Source organism: Schistocerca piceifrons, chromosome 11, assembly GCF_021461385.2.
Source record: "Schistocerca piceifrons isolate TAMUIC-IGC-003096 chromosome 11, iqSchPice1.1, whole genome shotgun sequence".
Lineage (NCBI taxonomy): Eukaryota > Metazoa > Arthropoda > Insecta > Orthoptera > Acrididae > Schistocerca > Schistocerca piceifrons.
In genome coordinates, this window is record NC_060148.1 from 26854342 (window position 1) to 26875384 (window position 21043).

At 40.3% G+C, this 21043-nt stretch overlaps 1 protein-coding gene across 1 annotated transcript in view; it reads right to left on the bottom strand.

The window, feature by feature from the left end:
• Positions 1-21043, bottom strand: part of LOC124720256 (pre-mRNA 3' end processing protein WDR33) — a 174941-nt gene that overhangs the window by 21894 nt on the left and 132004 nt on the right. The window contains exons 11-14 of the mRNA XM_047245573.1: positions 14219-14395; positions 11705-11971; positions 8240-8463; positions 1008-1297 (exon numbers count right to left, since the gene is read on the bottom strand). Of these exons, the coding sequence (XP_047101529.1) occupies positions 1008-1297; positions 8240-8463; positions 11705-11971; positions 14219-14395 (958 nt within the window). The remainder of the gene's footprint in view (positions 1-1007; positions 1298-8239; positions 8464-11704; positions 11972-14218; positions 14396-21043) is intronic.

Consider the following 21043-nt stretch of genomic DNA (forward strand, 5'->3'; position numbering starts at 1 on the left):
TCTCATTGCAGGAGCTCCTCCACATGTGCTGTTTGATGCACTTGCACACTGTCATACATAAAATTAAAGTTAGGGCTGAATACACATGGGGAAGGAGTGCAGTGTCACAACAATGTTGACCAATGAGTGTACCACGTTGAAAGATGTGGAGGTCAGTACACCCATGCAACATTATGCCTCTCAACACCAAATAACTGGACCACCAAAATGACCATGGTCGACAATGTCTCTGGTTGCATTACATGTTCCCATCTCTTGCCATGTGAGAGTGTGTCCTGCATTGTTGAATGTGATTGTATTGGTGGTTCAGATGTTAGGGCGTGGGGAGGCACAATGTTGCTTACATGAACTTACCTGCAAATCTTTAAACACTGTACACTCAATGATAAGCGTTACTGGGACGCTGTACTCTTTCCTTGCGTGCCTCTTTTCAGGCGTGCATTTGGGCCTAACTTCATTTTTATCGCTGACTATGTGTGACCGCATCAAACACTGCAGGTATAGGAGCTCTTGCAATGAAAGGAAACGTGATGAATTGACTGGCCTGCCCGTTTCCTCAACTTAAATCCCATAGAGCACATGTGGGATGCATTGGAGAGATGTACTGTAGCACATTCACATACACCAACGACAATCTGGCAGCTGTTTACCTCATTGGAGGAGGAATTGAATGCCCTACCACAAGAACTCCTAACCAAATTTGTGGCCAGCATGGGTGTACACTGCAGAGGGTGCCTTGCTGTCTTTGGGGATCACATACATGATTAACAACCGTGCTCCGCCTCTTGTAATGTCCACAGGACAAGTTCAGTTCTTTCTGTGTATGGTCCAAGTTTCATTGAGCTATGTTACCTGGCAGTGACATCATCATCTTAAAGTTACTTTTGTTCCTACGTTTTGCACACCAGCCGATTTAAAAGTAAATACTCATCATTTTCATTTAAACACCACAGCTCAGAATTTCATTACACAAATCGCCTTTCATTACTAGACAGTAGCAGACCGACCTGTCGGCATGGGGAGGGACTCGCAAGTCCTCGTCCATCCCACGAACCGGCGGCAGCCCTGCACTCGGCAGCAGTGGCATGCGACGCAGATCACTATCTCCTGTTGTTGACAACATGCCGGACATCGGCGAACTCATCAGCGGAGGCGGCAAGTCGCTGTACAGGTCCGTGTTGCGCAGGTCGACATCCCGACCGCTGCCCGGCGTGGGCAGAAGGGTGGGGGGACCGGCTGGGAACCGCATGTCCTGATCGGACATATTCTGCATTGGTGCCGAAGTGGAGTAAGGAATCTGTAACACCAAAACCGACTTTATGTGGTGCTTCAAACTTGAAAAGACAAATCACTGTCAACTATCACTTATAAACCAAATATGTGTGGCATTAAGCCACAGGTATGGACTTAATTATTGTAGTCCTCAGTCTCAAGACTGGCTCGATGCAGCTCTCCATGCTACTGTAGCCTGTGCAAGCCTCATCATTTCCGAATAACCACTGCAACATACATTTCCCTCCAATCCTTAAGATGATTCCTCGATGTCTCGGCAAGTTTTCTACCAACTGATCCCTTCTTTTAGTCAAGTTATGCTACAAATTTATTGTCTCTCCAATTCTAATCAGTACCTCCTCATTAGTTACTTGACCTTCCCATCTAATCTTTTGTCTTTCTGTCAAAAATGCTTCTATCCACATTTCGCTTCCACACAAGGCTACACTGCAGACAAATGTGTCCAAAAAATACTTCCTAATATTTAAATTTAAGTAGAATGTTAACAAATTGCTCTTCTTTTAGAAATACTTTTCTTGCCATTCCCAGTCTACACCTTATATCTTCGGTACTTTGACCACCATCACTTATTTTGCTGTCCAAATAGCAAAACTCATCTAATACTTTTAGTATCTAATAGCCTAATCTAATTCCTTCAGCATTGCCCAATATAATCTTACAAAGTCTCATTACCCTAGCTTTGCTTTTGTTAATTTTCATCTTATACCCTCCTTTTCAGACTGTGTCCAATTCGTTCAACTGCACTTCCAAGTCCTTCCTTGACTGTGTCTGGCAAAATTATGACACAGTCGGCAAATCACAAAGTTTCCCTCTGAACTTTTAATTCCCTTTCCAAATTTCTCCTTCTTTTCCTCCACAGTTTGCTCAAAGCACAGATAGATTAATACTGGGGATAGACTACAACTCTGCCTTACTCCCATCTCAACTACTGCTTTGCTTTCACGCCCTTCTAATCTTACAATTGTCACAGTGATTGTTATCTCCTGACACTGTAACCTGTCCTTGTCCCAATCAGAAAGGAGAACAGTTAGGGATGTGGATCTCAAGATATACATTAACAAAATATAAGGAAATCATTTAAACTTAATCTGTATACTGTATTAACAATCACTCATGTGCTTCTTCATGATATTCATGCTTAACCAACTAAATTTAATCCAGTAAAAAAACAAACATAGTTGCTACCCTGAAAAAGCTGCTGCCTTCTGACTTACACTACATACGGACTTCAAAAAGTAGGCTACAAATGTCAACCCACACTAAGCTCTCTGTGTACAAGAGTGACAAATTGTCAAGAGAGAGAACATATTGCTGGTTTGCTGCAAACACAGTTCTGCTGTGGTACGCACAACAGGTGCATCACAATTTGAAAGCAAAATGACAGAACAACTGGAAATGAAATGCAAAGTTGAAATAAATCGGACAGTACGATTCTTGTGGGCAAAATGTCTACATTGCAGACTCACTGTGAAGTTCTGGTGGTGTATGGCCCCAAATGCAGTATCATATCCAGCTACAGAGAAATGGTGCCAAAAATTTGACCAAGGCTGCACAGATGTGGGTGGTGATGATTGGGAAGGAAGAAGATTGACTTCTACCACAAAGGACAATGTCCAGGCAATTACTGAAGAACATTGGGGAAACAGAGATTTTCCAACAATAATGGCATTCAAGCAAAGATTATTGAATGGCTCTGTGGCCAATGAGTGGATTTCTGTCATTGAGGAATTGAACAACTGGTGGGAAATTATGACTATTTTCACAGAGACTTCACGACTATGTTGGGGGTGGAGGGTGGGGGGGGGGGGGGGGGGCGGGGGAGGGGGGAATCTTGTATCTCTGTCACTTTCAAGTGTAGTGCAGCATTCAATAAAAGTTACTTGGCATGCCATAATAATGTGTAATATTTTTTTCCAAATCCCCTCATACTTAGTTGCTGTTTATCTGCTACTGGTAACTTCATATTTTCTTGACCGCACTGGTACGTTTCCAATAAAAGAATTACCTGTGTCTCTAAATACTGAGTTATATTTATAGCGTATTAATATTTGTCATGTAGCTTTAACACCAAACACAATTACTTGCAAAATTGCTAACAGATCTCTTCACTCACAGCATTTACCTATTCAGATTATTTTTTGAGAGAGAACCTGGTGATATACATTTTTAATTTTCTTTTGACTTGGAGAGAATTCCCAATTTCTTTCTATTAGATTGGAGCTCACTGAATATCTTTCCCCTAGAGAACATCACGCCATTTTGAACTCTAGAGAGGGAGGCAAAGTCTACCTAAAAATTACTTTTGTGTCATGTAATTGTGCATCTACATCAATACTCTGAAATTCATATTTAAGCATTTGGCAGACGGTTCACAGAACCTCTTTCAGACTATTTCTCAGCCATTCCACTCTCCTCTAGCAAGTGGGAAAAACGAACACTTAACTCTTTCTGTGCAATCTCCCTTTTCTCTTACTTTATCACTACGATCTTATCTCAATAGACAGGTGGGTGTCAACAAAACATTTTCGCATTCAGAGATGAAAGTTGATTATTGAAATATTGTGGAAAGATCTTACCTCAGAGAAAATGCCTCGGTTTTACCGATTGCCACTCCACCTCGAAGAGAATGGTCTACTGAGACATAGACAACATGGGTTTAGAAAACAGGGCTTAAAAAACATCAAAATGTTGAGTGCTATCAATAAGGGATTTCAAACTGATTCCATATTTCTAGATTTCCAGAAAGTACCGTACATCACAAGCAGCTTGTAATCAAACTGCATACTTATGGAATATCGTCTCAGTTATGTGACTGGATTCACGACTTCCTGTCAGAGGGTTCGCAGTTCGTAGTAACCGACGGGGAATTTTTGAGTAAAACCAAAGTGATTTCTGACGTTCCCCAAGGTAGTGCTACAGGCGCCCTGCTGTTTCTTATCTATATAAATGATTTAGGAGACAATCTGAGCAGCCATCTTAGATTGTTTGCTTATGATAATGTCGTTTATTGTTTGGTGAAGTCATCAGAAGATCAGAACAAATTGCAAAACAATTTGGAAAAGATATCTGTTTGGTGTGAAAACTGGCAATTGGTCCTAAATAATGAAAATCCTGAGGTTATCCACATCAGTGCTACAAGAAATCCGTTAAACATCAGTTACATGATAAGGGAAAAAAAAAAAAAAAGGGGCTGTAAATTCAACTAAACACCTGGGAACTACAATTATGAGCAACTTAAATTAGAGAGAACATGTACAAAATGTTGTGGGGAAGGTGAATTAAAGACTGTATTTTATTGGCATAACACTTGGAAGATACAAGAGATCTACTAAAGAGAGTGTCTACACTGTGCTTGTTTGTCCCCTTTTTGGAGTACTGCTGCGTGGTGTGGGATCCTTACCAGATAGGATTAATGGAGTACATCAAGAAAGTTCAAAGAAGGGCAGCATGTTTTGCATTATCGAGAAATAGGGGAGAGAGTGTCTTGGATGTGATACAGGATTTACGGTGCACATCACTAACATAAAGGCGAATTTCATTGCAGGATCTTTGCATGAAAATTACTCCAAATCCGAAAATATTTTGATGGTGGGGACCTACTGACCTACACTGGGAGAACAATCATCATAATAAAATAACGGAAATCAGAGCTTGCACAGAATGATATAGGTGTTCGTTTTTTCTGAGTGTTGGAAGAATAGAGAAGTATTGTGAAGGTACTTCAATGAAACCTCTGCCAGGCATTTAAGTGCAATTTGTAGGGTAGCCATTAGATATAAATGTAGATCATATTTGTGACACACTTTCCCCTATTTCCCAATAATACAAAAAGAGCCATCCTTCTTTGAATTTTTCCGTTTTCTGTCAATCCTATCTGGTCAGACACTCACACCATGCAGTAAAATCCAGAAGAGGACAGACAAGTTAAGTGTAGGTAGCCTCTTTAGTAGATTTGTTGCATTTTACAGGTGTTCTGTCAATAACTGAGTCTTTTGTTTGTCTTTCCTGCACCATTTTCTATGTGAATGTGCAAATCACAGTTCAACTGAAACTGTTTTTTATCATCATCAACAAAAACCATTAACGAGTAAATGGACAGTGAAGTGAGTGTAAGAGTACCAAGGTCTTTGAGAAGGCTTCTGCATGGTGTACAGTTCTTTACTTTAAACAATATTCTTACAGCTTTCTTCTGCTGAAGAAAACTTTTTTAACTTCATATGCACTGCCCCAGAAGACAATCCCACAACAGCAAAAACATGCAAAATAAGCCAACACTCTCTTTATTAGCTCAATACATGAGAGATCCTTCAAAGTGAAAAACATGCTGAAGTCAGTTTCACGATTAGTTAATCTATGTGTTAACTAAATCGTATCTTGTTATTCAACATAAAATTTTAAGAGAGTATGTTTCATTTAGTTTATTAGCATTAATCTCTACTTTTGATCCCAGTAGGTCATTACTGCTTGTCTGAAATTACATAATATGTGTCTTTGCAATATTAATCCTTAAACTGTCAGTTACAAACCACTAGTAGGCCTGTTCAGCTATTGTCTGAGCTGTCTCTGTGAAGACTGAGTCTGCACACATTTGTTTCTTGACTTATTTATCCAATCAATCAATCACTGAATGGTTATTAACACAAGACGTTATAATTTCATAAGAATTGTTTCTGTTGTGCCATTGCTCACGAGCGGATACAATGGGGAAAAGAAGTTTGTCCAGTACGGGACAGTGTAGAACAATTGAACTGTTCTATACTATGCCCTAGGTCTTTTATTCCAATAGTTAAACTTTTTATGTGTAGTGAGTCAAGGGCTCGATGAAATATAATTTTGATAAATTTTAGTCAGCTGCATAGAGCAAAATGTAGCAAAAATGGAAGAATAATATTAGCACTATCGTCATGATAGAAAATGAAAAGATTAATAGTCATTGTCAATTTTAACAACACAGGAATACAAAAAAGTTCAAATTTAGTTTTTTCTGGGTTCATTGCCTACAGAAAATGGCCATCAATCTTACAATTGAAAGTAGAGAAAGGGCCACTTCAGCAGGAAATGAATGTGGAAGTAGTAATGCTATATGCATGGATGACAAGCCAAGTTTTGAAACAGTTAAATCAAATATTACCAAAAGATAACACCCAGGCTTAGCCAGAGAGGCAGGTGCGACAGTGTAATGCTGTCCTAGAGTGCAGATAATGCAGGGCCTGTGATCAGCAGCTTGAGAAAGGTGTACTCCAATAGAATGGTCCCTGTCATGCACTGAGTGTGTTGTGTTTGTACAGTTGGTGTGAATACTGGCCAGCTTCCAGTTAAAAGGCAGGTATAACGTAACAGGCATACATTCAAAGTGAAAAATGAAAACAAGAAAGTAAAAAATGAGAGAAAATAAAAAAAGTAAATATGGTGATTAAAATGACATGGCAAAGGATTAGAAATGAAACAAATATACAGGGTGATCAAAAAGTCAGTATAAATTTGAAAACATAATAAACCACGGAATAATGTAGAGAGAGAGAGGTAAAAATTTACACACATGCTTGGAATGACATGGGGTTTTATTAGCAAAAAAATTTAAAGAAGTTCACAAAATGTGCGACAGATGGCGCTGGACAGCAAAACTGCTACCGTGACGCGTGAGAGGTATGCCGATATGTTACAAAATCACATCATCCCCAGCCTGGCTCATAAACACCTGCTGGAACATACGATGTGCGCTCCACCCCATATTGCTAGACACGTGAAAGATCTCTTGCGCGCATCGTATGGTGGTGATCGTGTGCTCAGCCGCCACTTTCGTCATGCTTGGCCTTCCAGGTCCCCAGACCTCTGGCCGTGCGATTATTGGCTTTGGGGTTACCTGAAGTCGCAAGTGTATCGTGATTGACCGACATCTCTAGGGATGCTGACATACAACATCCGACGCCAATGCCTCACCATAACTCCGGACATGCTTTACAGTGCTGTTCACAACATATTCCTCGACTACAGCTATTGTTGAGGAATGGTCGTGGACATATTGAGCATTTCCTGTAAAGAACATCATCTTTGCTTTGTCTTACTTTGTTATGCTAATTATTGCTATTCTGATCAGATGAAGCGCCATCTGTCGGATATTTTTTGAATGTTTGTATTTTTTTGTTTCTAGTAAAACCCCATGTCATTCCAGGCATGTGTGTCAATTTGTAGCTCTCTATCTACATTATTCCGTGATTTATTCAGTTTTCAAATTTATACTGACTTTTAGATCACCTGGTATTTAAATCAATCAATTGATTTAATGTAATGATCACAGTAAATTGCACCTGGTGGGATTCAAACCAACAACCTTCCGCAAACTGGCTAAATAACTTAACAGCTATGTTACAGCACTGCTTTGATTGTGGGGAACTGCCTGAAGTATACTGTTGTAAGCAGAACGAAATGTGATGATCTGCTATTAGAATATGCAGAATAAAGTTCTGGAAAATAAGGGTCACCTTGAGAAAAAGGAAAGTGAATCTACAACAGAAACAAAAGAATTGGCCAATTCCTTGCAGACAGTGAGCTGAAAGCAATTTATACGAACTACAGTGTCTTTTAAGTGTAATTTTGTAAATATCTTGTCAGTTTCAAGTGAATAAAACATAAGTACAGTAGTGAAATGGAGCATGTTTTGTAAATACAGTGAATACCAGTTTCGGGAAAAAACTCATGTAATAACACTGACAGTAGGGAGTTCAATATATTACCCTACGAATTAAATGCAGCCAAAACAGAGGCTCTCTCTAACATCATCAGTCAACAGTGTGTATCCCTACTGTTGAATTCTGTTGCTCAGTCCTCAGGCAAAACACAAAATGCTTCTTAAAATTGTCACTATTCACTTCCCCAGTATTTAGAGTTTTCTTTCAACTGTTTGACATTGACCACAGTGATCTCAAGACGAGGCATCACTCCTCACCTGGTGCTGGTGTGGGTGCGAAAGTGGCGTCTGCCGCATGTCCTTGTCCTGGTGCGGCAACTCCTCGATCTCGTGGTCCTGAGGCCGCTGCATCTGCTGCTGGCTGTCGTCGTTGCTCAGGTCTGGCGCCGGCAGGTCGCTAAAGCGAGTCCGCCGCTGCCGCGTGCCCGGCATCGGTAGCGGATCGTGGTGCCTCGTATTGTTGTGAGGGTCGGTGTCCATACCTAAAGTAAAATTGGAGTCCCATTATTCACAATTGGCAAGAAAATTCCTAAGTTAGTAAATATTTTTAATAAAATGTTTTTGACATCTACTAAATTTACATCCCAACTCAAAAAATCACTGCGAAGTGTATGATGTCACATACCACTCTAGATGAGTGACATGCATCCGTATGTGAAAACCATAAAAGAAATTACTATAGGGGACACCACAAATATTGTGTGATTGCATTACTTTATTTGCATGTGGAGAACCACGTCAAACTACGAGTGTGTGTTTGAGATGGGACAGAAACTTTGTGAGACAAAATAACTGCGCGTATGGAAAGATATGGGCTCCTAACATCACCGGCCTATACTGGAGGAGAACAATGCCCTGGGAGAATATATAAATATAACACTGACAGCAGTTATGAAGAAACTCAAACAAATTGACTGTTAACGAAGTGCCATTCCGAATATTTTGTTCTTTATACATACATCAAAAAGAGTTTTGCATCACCCCAGTTCCCAAAGCTCCTGAAGACAGCCGTCCCTTTGACTGTTCAGAGATGTCACTAAACCCGCCCAAAGATGTAAACAAGCATGCATGAGCAGTGTCTATTAGATGGAGGGGGTCCGACAGCCGATCAGTTTGTCATTCCACCAGGAAGGAGGCACATGGCTCGTGTTGTCTGTAGTTCAACCGTGCCAAGACTGTCAATACCACGGTTTGATCGCATCCACAATATTACTTTGTGCCAGGAAGGACTCTCAACAAGGGAAGTGTCCAGGCGTCTCACAGTGAACCAAAGCGATGTTCAGACATGGAGGAGATACAGAGAGACAGGAGCTGTCGATGACACGCCTCGCTCAGGCTGCCCGAGGGCTGTTATTGCAGTGGATGACCACTACCTACGGATCATGGCTCAGAGGAACCCTGACATCAACACCACCATGTTGAAAAATGCTTTTCGTACATCCACAGGATGTTGTATTAACTCAATCTGTGCGCAAAAGGCTGCATGATGTGCAACTTCACTCCCAACGTCCATGGGGACGTCCATCTTTGCAACCATGATACCATGCAGCGCAGTACAGATGGGTCCAACAACATGCCAAATGGACCGGCATGGAATCACGTTCTCTTCACCGATGAGTGTCGCATATGCCTTCAACCTAACAATCGTCGGAGATGTGTTTGGAGGCAACCCGGTCAGGCTGAACGCCTTAGACACACTGTCCAGCAACTGCAGCAAGGTGGAGGTTCCCTGCTGTTTTGAGGTGGCATTATGTGGGGCTGACGTACACCACTGGTGGTCACAGAAGGTGCCATGTTGGCTGTACGATACACGAACGCCATCCTCCGACCGATAGTGCAACCATATCGCAGCGTATTGGTGAGGCATTCGTCTTCGTAGATGACAATTCGTGGCCCTATCGTGCACATCTTGTGAATGACTTCCTTCAGGATACTTACATCACTCGACAAGAGTGGCCAGCACGTTCTCCAGACATGAAATGTATTGAACGTGCCTGGGATAAACTGAAAAGGGCTGTTTAGGATGACGTGACCAACCTACAACTCTGAGGGATCTACACCAAATCACCGTTGAGGACTGGAACAATCTGGACTAACAGTGCTTTGATGAACTTGTGAATAGTATGCTACGACAAATATAGGCATGCATAAACGCAAGAGGATGTTCCACTGGGTATCAGAGGTACCAGTGTGTACAACAATCTTGACCACCAGCTCTTCAGGTTTCGCAGTATGGTGGTACAGCACGCAATGTGTGGTTTTTATGAGCAATAAAAAGGGTGGAAATGATGTTTATGTTGATCTCTATTCCAATTTTCTGTACAGGTTCCGGAACTCTTGGAACCGAGGTGATGCAAAACTTTTTTTGATGTGTGTATAGGAAGGTTCCAGTATTCATTAGAGCATCAGCAATTACCATTTGCTATCCACTGCAGGGTAAAAGCTTACCTCAGACTTCTCTATGCATTCCCGTCTACAGTTTCCCATTTCCAAAAGCGTTGTGACGTCATCCAACCACAACCCATCATGCCGTCATCTTGGTGTTTCCTCACCTATCTATAGGGAGTCTAGCAGAGAACTTCCTCACCCCATCTGCCACCCATCCTCTTGGTTACATATCCCACCCACTTCCACTCTATTCTCATTATGTCCCCCACACTGACTCATTAGTTGTTTCCCTTTTTTCCTCTCCATTTGTAGGTATAGTTACACACAGATATTTAAAAGAAGAGCAACATTTAATACTAAAATTCCCAGCATCTAATCAAGCAGTTAATCACTACCCATCATCATGTACTCAATTTTCTCAATGGAAAATCTGCAATGGAAAACAATAACAATACACATTAGGATAGGTTGCTACTCACCTCATACAAGAAGTGTTGAGCGGCAGACAGACACAGTGAAAAGCATGCTGTTGAATACTGCTCAGTTTCCAGAGCAATCCATCATATGAAGAAACTTATTCACACATGCGTGAGAGACACACACATGGCCACTGTTGTCTCTGGATGTTGTGGCTGTTATTCAATTTTCTTTTTCATTTTTAAGCCCTACCTGTCATATTCTTCAAACAACTTCCTCAGCATACAGCTAGAGTTGTCACAACCTTTTGCAATTATCAAATAGTCAATGGCAAACAGAAATGGGTATATTTTATCATCTCCCACTGACACTTCCTCAGAAAATTAATTACTTCTCCGAGTGCTTCACACTCGCTTAAAATAAATTTTTACGTGACAATGGGCAATCTCGTCAAAGCCCTTCCCTAATTTGGAATTCCTCTGATAAATCATCACCCACTTTCACCGAGCCAATGTTTCCACAATATCAAACTTTAGCTGCATTAATGTAACATTTAAGACACTATTACACCTCATGCTTAGCCACAACTTACATAATCGCACCGTGTCATATACATTTTCTACGAACGCAAATGTTAAATGGACTGTTTGCTTCCCTTCATTTTTTCTGTTAATTGTTTAAGTATGAGAACTCCATATACACATGGCGAAGCAGCCCTGAATTGATGATGGTCTTTGGATTCTTTAAAATATTTCTCAGTTCTGCTTTTTTGAGACTCGCCGATTGAGCAAACCCGCCCAACAAATTATAGTTGTATCTCTATAATTTCTGCAATACTTTCTGCTTCATTACTTAAAGACACTGACATTAATTGATTAAAAAAATTTGGTTTTGAAATGAAAAGGAATACAAACTTACGATAGGAGTCATTGCTGGTCTCGTCTCGGTCGGAATCGTTAACCGACCGGTCTGCGACGGGCTCCCTGTACTCGGGCTTCCGTGGGTGCGCGCGGGGCGTCACGACTGCCGCAGACACAGTGTTGGAGCCGCGTGCATTGCCGCCCAGTGCGGGGGAATCGTCGTTGTGCGGCATCACGTCCTGCAGCTCCTCGATCTCGCCAGAGTCGATCAGCCTGCGGAGGGCTTCGCCGCCTTGCTGGATCGCTTCCAACAGCACGGGGTTACCTGCAATGCCATTTTCACAATTTAGCTGTGACAGTTTACTGTCTTCTCTTTACACCACAGTCAAGTGAGAGGTCTCCAAAACCTACGATTCAGTCTAACAAGGAGATTTCAGAAACTGGCTCTCTTCAGTTTTATTCATATTTACAGGATTCGAAGCTTAGGACATATTTTTTCTTTCTTAGCTGGCCTTATCCAATGTCTTCACTAGGTCGGCATACTACTTTGGATTTGACAATATTAGTGGTGGAGGGTGGACGGATGTGCTTCCTCTCTCCATCCCTTCCCTGCTGGACGGAATTTTGTACCCCATCTGCCAGTATCCAGTATTATCCCGTGTAAAAGTGAGACAATATTTTTCAAAAAGTTTGCAAATTGCGTAACTGAGGTGGAACATGGGTACCAGCCAGGTACTCACCTAGTCAGATGCGAGAAAACGCCTAAGGATCATATCCAGGCTAGCCAGCAAATTGGTCCTTGTCATTACCCTACCAAGTGGATTCGATCCGGGGCTGGTGTGCCTCCCTTAATCCCGGAAGTGGCATACTGACGAGTGCAGCTATCTGGGTGGGCCAATTTGAAGCTTAGGACATCAGTCTCCTAAAGCAGTGTAAAGCAACTCTCAAAACAATCATCTTATGAGATCTGAAGATTTTTGAGAGATGTTAAGTAGTAAACATTTTCAATAACCACGAGCAGGTGAGTGTGTTGTATAAAAGTTTTGTAATTGTAATGTCACTAGTACGAATCTCACTAGTTGTGATTATTGTTTTTATTTTGGTTCTATATTTTATTATCAAATGGAAATGTTAATTAACAAATATTAAATCAAAATTTTGCAATAAAATTAACCTCCTTTTATTTTTAATTACAGGTCTTCCAAAAATAATTTAAAATTTGATGCAGAGGTGCAAAATGCCTCATTGTTAAATGAAAAATAGTTACATACATCAATAATTCTGTCTGGTCTCTTCAAATGAGTAAGTATTTCATTTATTGTTTGATGTTCCACATTTTTATCTCAAATTTCCATTTATCGCAAATACATGGACTTTCATGCAATTAGCGATTAAAAGTAACAAGATATAAATTTTATTAAAAAATATGATTCAATATATGTTAATTTCTATTTCCATTTGTAAGCAAACATGAAAACGAAATAAAAGAAAAAAATTATATATGCACAATTTGGGTCCATGCTTTAGTTTTTCTGTGAAAACGTAGGAATGCAATCATCACAAGTGTATTTTATTAATATGTAATTTATTTATCAACATCTTTAATATAATGGTTACATACAGAAGTGCATATAATAGTTAAAGAATAGATTAATTCTAGCTGCACAAGCTATGTAATTGCTTTATTCCTTCCCCCCCCCGACTGCCGCATTCTCTCGGCACTAGAATTTTTTGGCTTTGTCATTCCTTTTGGTGCAAACTTTCCTCTCACTAGAGTTTTTATAATTCTGAGCACATTTATGAATGACATCTTTCATTATTTTCTAATTTTCAATTTAATACTTACTTTTCACCGACATCCCCTCAAGTATTTATATTGTCTCATTTTGGGTCCCAGTAGAGCTCCACAAGCTCTTCACAATGACTCCTGACTCAATGTCCTAACTAAATGCTTTCCCACACTACACTTATTTATAACCTTAACAAAACTAATTCGTAGCAATCACGCACATGTGATACACTCATAAAATGACGTCGAAGCAAATACTGTGCGACACATATGTACAGACATGATTTAACCCTTGTGAGCTCAATCATTGTTTATGCATTATTAGTCTTGCAGTTATTATCGCATCAAATTGGACGTTATTCGGTCACACAAGAAAGTTTCACCAATGAGTGAATAGACTTTTCATGTCAAAAAATAGTTGCCACTAGTGAGATTCAAACCACTGACATTGCTACTGCAAGACTTTTATATTATCTACTCAGCTTCTGGTTATCACAATGATTATTTGGAAATGTTTGTACTTAACAGCACCCTAATGTTCAAACATGATTTTTTTTTTGTCAGACTGCTGTATGAAATTGATGTACAGACAACACAGATTAAAATGCTGTAAATGAAGGAAATTGAGGAGAGCCAGTTCGTGAGTTAGTCTTCCCGTAAACCAGAGTTACAGCTACAAACAAACAGAAACAATGAAAGTGACACTGTATTGTAACAAGTAGTGTTAACCCGACTGCTTCGTTTCTGAGAACTGCCGTGTGACAGATTAACGAGGCGACTCACCTTCAACGGGAATGAGTTTGCCGTAGATGAGGATAGCCTGCGGCTGCAGCTGAGACAGGGGCACCACCCCGGGTGGAGGGTTTGTCTCCATGATCTGCGAGATGACCTCGCTGATGGGGTCCTTGGCGGATCCTCCCCGCCTGTTTCGCCAGCCCTCTTCGCCGTCACTGTCTTCGTCTGCTTGAAAAATTACACAAATATGTTATATCAATATAAACGAACTTGACAAAAGTATAGCTGATTGTGTGTATTGCTAAAGGAGAGATGAGAAACACGACAGAACATATTAGAAATAAGCTACCTGATAGGAAAAAAAGCCAACAGCAAACAGGAAACACACCAAGTGAAACAGTTTCCGACATGTTCATACCTACAGGGTGCTTGAGAAATCTTTTCTCGATTTTATACAATTGGGGATGAACAGTTGTTTCATCAACATTCATGCTTCGAAGTTGACAAAAAACATTGATGTCAGTACTGCATCGTTTCAGTTGTGAAGTTGTGGCTCATGTGAGCAGATACAGTTGCAATGTTTAGGAGTGATTAGTGGCTCGACCACAGGAGGGAAAACAGTGACAGAGATAATGAGTATATTTAGCAGTCACTTTGGCAAACTGGCACCTTGTTAAGTTACCCTGTTCGAATGAGAGAAATTTGCTTTTCTTTTGGACTGTTTCACAGATGTATCTGTCATAGATTTCATGTGAGAAAGTATGAACAACTCCAACACTGGCATACGTTAGAATGAATAATCAACCCTTATGGGTCTGGATTTTGCTGATAACATCTTTCTTCTGGCAGAAACATCACAAGGTTTACAAGATGGAGGGAATGGTCAGTTCTGCAGGGCTAAAAACAAATGGTGATAAAACAAACACAGTGTGCGTAAAAGTGGAAATGTATCTATCCGATTTACAGTGCAACGTATGGTACAACAAGATGTTGACTAATTCCTTGATCTTGGTAGAGTTATCTGTAATAACAAGGACATAGATACACACATCAGCAGCAAAAACGGGAGAGCTTCTGCAGTCGCCCAATGAATGTGATCCATACAGTAGTTCAACTCTATACGTATGTCCGCAAAGCTTCAACAGCAGTCTTCTATCATCCTAAAAATGGCCAAATATACATGTGAGACCTGGAAATGTCAGTAAAATCAGCATACAAGCTCAGTCTTTTACACCAACAATGCCCAAGATGAACTCTGAAGACCAGTTATCACGGCCATACGTTAACTGATGGGTTGCTGAGAAGAAGCTGTTACGTAGCCAAAAGAAAATAGATTCAGAAAGAATACTGAAGCTTGCAGAGCATGTTCTTCATATCAAAGGTGGAAAATCCCCAAATCAGCACTGTTGTGGGGAAAAAAAAAACAGATGGATACAGAAGTAGGGGAATTCATTGTAACATCTGGAAATAAACTTTTGGGAATGATCTTCAACACACAAATATGAAAGGGAGGAAGCTGAAAACCATGCAGTTAGCTGGGTACATTAGGGGGAACTTACTGCCTAATACACTATTCAGCATAACAGGAACTAAGTAAAGTCTCAAATCTAAGTGTCAAGACATATGAAAATGTGAGAGGATAAGTGTGCCTCCATCATTCAAACTGAGCCATCCTCAATAAAATCCATTCATAAAAGAGCAGCTGAACTTCAGATACTTTGTGACCACTTTAAAAAGATTGGAAAATGAAAGTATTCAGATTGACGTTTGTGACCTATCTGACAATGACACAGTGCAGTGAGTTGCAGCCTGCCATGCCTTTCTTGCTCAATTTCCAAATGCCGTGTCTTGCTTGTGAGCGTTACTTTCTCACAAATGTGTGGTATATTGCAGTTCACATGGGAGAATTGCTGTTTTGGGAAAATCCCCATTACTTTCAAGAGTAGGAAAGGAACCTATCTTACATTCAGCACATTTTTAAGGATACACGAATTCTTATTTTTGGGCACAGTGCAAACATGGTTAACACCTCAGCTCAAAGATAAAGGAATCGTGCATCATGTGTAATTACAGCTCCTAAAAGCATGAGAATGTTATTGCGAAAAACACAAAATGCATAGAACAAGGCAGACTCCACAGCCGTTATAGGAAAACCACAGTTGTTACAGCACAATTGACCAAATACACACCTTACATGAAGTAATTATTTGAGCCAATGAACATAAAATGCCACTGTACGTAGTTTTTACAGACTGTAAAACAGTTTTTGATTCTTTAAGCCACACTGCATTTACACAGGCACTGATCACACTAGGTGTGGAAACAAGTTACATAAACCTATTATGTAACACCTACAATACCTTAATGCCTCCTGTCAGCAAAGGAAAACACGAGTGAATTTTCAATTGGAAAAGAAATGAAGTATGCTGATGCTGCATCCCCAAACCTATTTACAGCTGTTACTGATATGACTCTGCCCAAATTATTTGGAAAGAAAGTGGAATTAGAAGAAATGAGAAGAGACTCACTAACGAAATTTGCACCTAATTTAGTAGTCACAGCAAACAATACAACGGAACTGCAGTCCTCTATGAAAGATTTACTATACAGTTGCAAGAAAGTAAGCCTTCAGATAAATCTGTCCAACACAACTGTTAAGCACAACTGGGTAACAGCAAAAGAAATAATACTGAACAACAACCGATTTAAAACTGTTAACAATTATGTCTATCCGAGTGAGTTAACTGATATCCCAGAAGACTTAAAACCTGAAATTTTTTGCTGAATAAACGTATGTTGGGGGGCCTATGGAAGATATGCAAATGTTTTTAAATCTAATATGCCAACAAACTTTTACAAGAAGGTTGTTTTTAAACAGTGTGTTCTTCCCATAGTAACATGGCCATGAAACGAATTTTAAACCTGTTTTTTATTAACTTCCAACAGCTCAGAGAATTATGGAAAGATCACTCCTAGGCCTCAGAGAGGTTCAGGTTGTTGCACAAAGGGTAAAGGCTCTAAAACGAAAATGGGCAGGATGTATCACACAAAGAAATTACAGAAGATGGTCAAAGGCAGGGGTCCCAGAGAAAGGTGAAGATCACAAGGCAGATCATCCGAACTGAAGGAAGCTCTAGGCTTCAACTGGCAGTGGACAGCAGGAAGCAGGGAGGCATGAAAGGAACAACTGAAATCGTATATTTTAGCTTAAGATTTCTAACCTCAGAGTACCGTATTAACTCGAATCTAAGCCACACCTGAAAAATGAGACTCGAAATCAAGGAAATTAACTCGAATCTAAGCCGCACCTGGAAAAAAAAAAAAAAAAAAAAAAAAAAAAAAAAAAAAAAAAAAAAAAAAAAAAACTCGAATCTAAGTTGCACCTGAAATTTGAGACTCGAAATTCGAGGGGAGAGAAAAGTTTTAGACCACACCTCCAAATCGAAACAAAGTTGGTTCATTGTAACATGAGAGACAATTGTGTTCGAATGGATGAAGATACAGCTACAGTAGTTTGGTGCGAGTCGTAAGCTTAACAGTTAAGCTTTACCAAGTAGCCATTGCTATGTGTCAAGCGCTCTGTCCGTATTTATACGGGTGCCCTTCCTTTTTCACGTGCTTCATCTGGTTTGAATTGATTGCTTATTTTGCTTTGATCTGATAAGTGCTGTTATCTTTGTTATAGGTGTTTACGTCGCTTTAAGCTGAAAATGCATTATTGTACTGTGTCATGCATTGTTTGTCTCATTGTGATAATGAATGTTTACAAGCTGTTGCCACTCGTGGCATGGCTTGCTTTTGTCCGTGCTACCACTGCACATTGTTTGTCTCATTGTGATAATGAATGTTTACAAGCTGTCACCACTCGTGCCATGGCTTGCTTTTGTCCGTGCTACCACTGCTTATAAAAAAAGAGAAGAAGAAGAAGAAGAAGAAGAAGAAGAAGAGAGGAATTGTCTCATAAGCGAAACAATGGCAAGAGACTGCTATTTGTTATTACTTTCAATGCAGCTTTCTTTGATAATGATCAACTATTACCAAATAACAGACTGTGTATGATAGAAGATGTTCTGAACGAGAGTTTAGCGAAAAATTTTCTCAATTTGAAAATCTTTGCAACGCCTCTTTAGTACATTACATTTTGCACAGAAATTAGATTCATCTTAGATTTAAAAATCTAGTCAGTTGCCGTGCTTCATTTCTGACTGTATCACTATTCAACATAAGAATACTACGAATATTAACAAGACACGATATGTATATTTTTCCGTGTTTGCTGTTGTCTTTGCTGTTGTCTCACTCTAGTTTCGTAGTTTATTAGGCAGACAGGATTTAAATGAGATAGCAGCAAACACGAAAGAATACATGGCATAATGTTTACATTCTTCTACCTTTTCTTTTAATTTATTTACTGACGCAGAGGTTTTGGTGCCAGTATTTATCTTTGTGCCTGCAAAGCATGCCTGTGTAGCGCTACATATAGTCGATGGCCGAAGTTAGTTGTAGTGGCACCTACCAGCATTTTTCAGAACTTCTGCTTACTTTGCACTCGATTCTAAGCTGCAGGTGGTTTTTTGAACTACAAAAACCAGAAAGAAAGTGCGGCTTAGATTCGAGTAAATACGGTAAGGGGACTTCTCACTTCCATCCATTTTGTTCTCTTGTGGATGATGCAAGAGAAGACCAACAGTCACAAAGTCTCTGTAGAATTTCTAATATCTCCCACAATGACATCATGGCCATTAAACAATGGAAAATACAGTAAGGAATAACAACAATATTATAACAGCAGCCAGAGACAACAATCACATGAGCGTGCGTTGTGCCTGTGCGAATGTGTGTGTATTTAGTACTTCAGAAGAGGGGCTTTCAGTTGAAAGCTTCAAGGGGCACTCAACAATAAATGCAACACATTTTTTTTCTTGGCCAATTTCAGATGAAAAAAATCCAGAATTTGTTGTGGCACATCAAGGAATAATCCCATTTCAGCCCCTATAGTTCCTTGACATTCCAATAGATGTCAGCACTATAAGTAGCAATGAAAATGTTGTATGTAACTGAGGTGCATTCCAAACAGAGAGGTGTCATTGAGTTTCTTTTGATGGAAGACCAGAGCAGTGCACATATTCATAGGTGCTTGCAGAATGTCTACAGATACCTGGTAGTGAACAAAAGCATCGTGAGCAATTGGGCGGTGTGTCTGCTATCACCACAACAAAGTCGTGCAAACCTGTCTGATCACCCGCATGCTGGCTGGTCGCATACAGCTGTGACTCCTGTAATAGTGGAACAAGTAGTCACTCTCATTCGAGTTGATTGACAGATTACAGTCAAACACCTCACTGCATAAATGAGAGTCTCTGTTGGTAGTGCTGATACACTCGTCCACCAGTGGGGGTACTCAGAAGTGCGCACTCACTGGGTTCCACGCCGCTGAGCAGAGGACCATAAGGAGTAACGAAGGATCATCTGTGCAGAACTGCTTGGGTGTTATGAGGACAATCACGACAATTTTTTGTCGAACATCGTCACAGGTGATTAAACGTGTGTTTGTCACGTCGAACCGGAAAACAAAACTGTAATCCATGAAGTGGCACCACAACACACCTCCTCCAAAGAAAAAGTTCTAGGCCATACCCTCAACTGGTAAAGTCATCGTGATGATCTTCTGGGCCTCTGAAGGTATTATTCTGTTTAATGCCCCCCTCAATGTGCAACAGTCCATCCTGAAGCGTATTGTGCTACCCTCAGGAAAATGAACAAACAACTTCAGCATGTTTGTCTTCACAAAAATGCAAATGAACATTTCCTCCTCCATGACAATGCAAGAACTCAAACAAGTGTGCACGCCCAAGAGGAGCTAAGATAGCTTTGTTGGACTATTCTCCCTCATCCATCTTTCAGTCCAGATCTCGCATCTTCTGAATTCCATCTGTTTGGCCCAATGATGGATGCCCTCTGTGGGTAGCAGCTGAAATCGTTATAGGTACAGAAAGCTGGCTTAAGCCAGAGATAAATTCTGCCGAAATTTTTACAAAGGTACAGACGGTGTTTAGAAAGGATAGATTGCATGCAACCGGTGGTGGGGTGTTCGTCGCTGTTAGTAGTAGTTTATCCTGTAGTGAAGTAGAAGTGGATAGTTCCTGTGAATTATTATGGGTGGAGGTTACACTCAACAACCGAACTAGGTTAATAATTGGCTCCTTTTACCGACCTCCCGACTCAGCAGCATTAGTGGCAGAACAACTGAGAGAAAATTTGGAATACATTTCACATAAATTTTCTCAGCATGTTATAGTCTTAGGTGGAGATTTCAATTTACCAGATATAGACTGGGACACTCAGATATTTAGGACGGGTGGTAGGGACAGAGCATCGAGTGACATTATACTGAATGCACTATCCGAAAATTACCTCAAGCAATTAAACAGAGAACTGACTCGTGGAGATAACATCTTGGACCTACTGATAACAAACAGACCCGAACTTTTCGACTCTGTATGTACAGAACAGGGAATCAGTGATCATAAGGCCGTTGCAGCATCCCTGAATATGGAAGTTAATAGGAATATAAAAAAAGGGAGGAAGGTTTATCTGTTTAGCAAGAGTAATAGAAGGCAGATTTCAGACTACCTAACAGATCAAAACGAAAATTTCTGTTCCGACACTGACAATGTTGAGTGTTTATGGAAAAAGTTCAAGGCAATCGTAAAATGCGTTTTAGACAGGTACGTGCCGAGTAAAACTGTAAGGGACGGGAAAAACCCACTGTGGTACAACAACAAAGTTAGGAAACTACTGCAAAAGCAAAGAGAGCTCCACTCCAAGTTTAAACGCAGCCAAAACCTCTCAGACAAACAGAAGCTAAAAGAT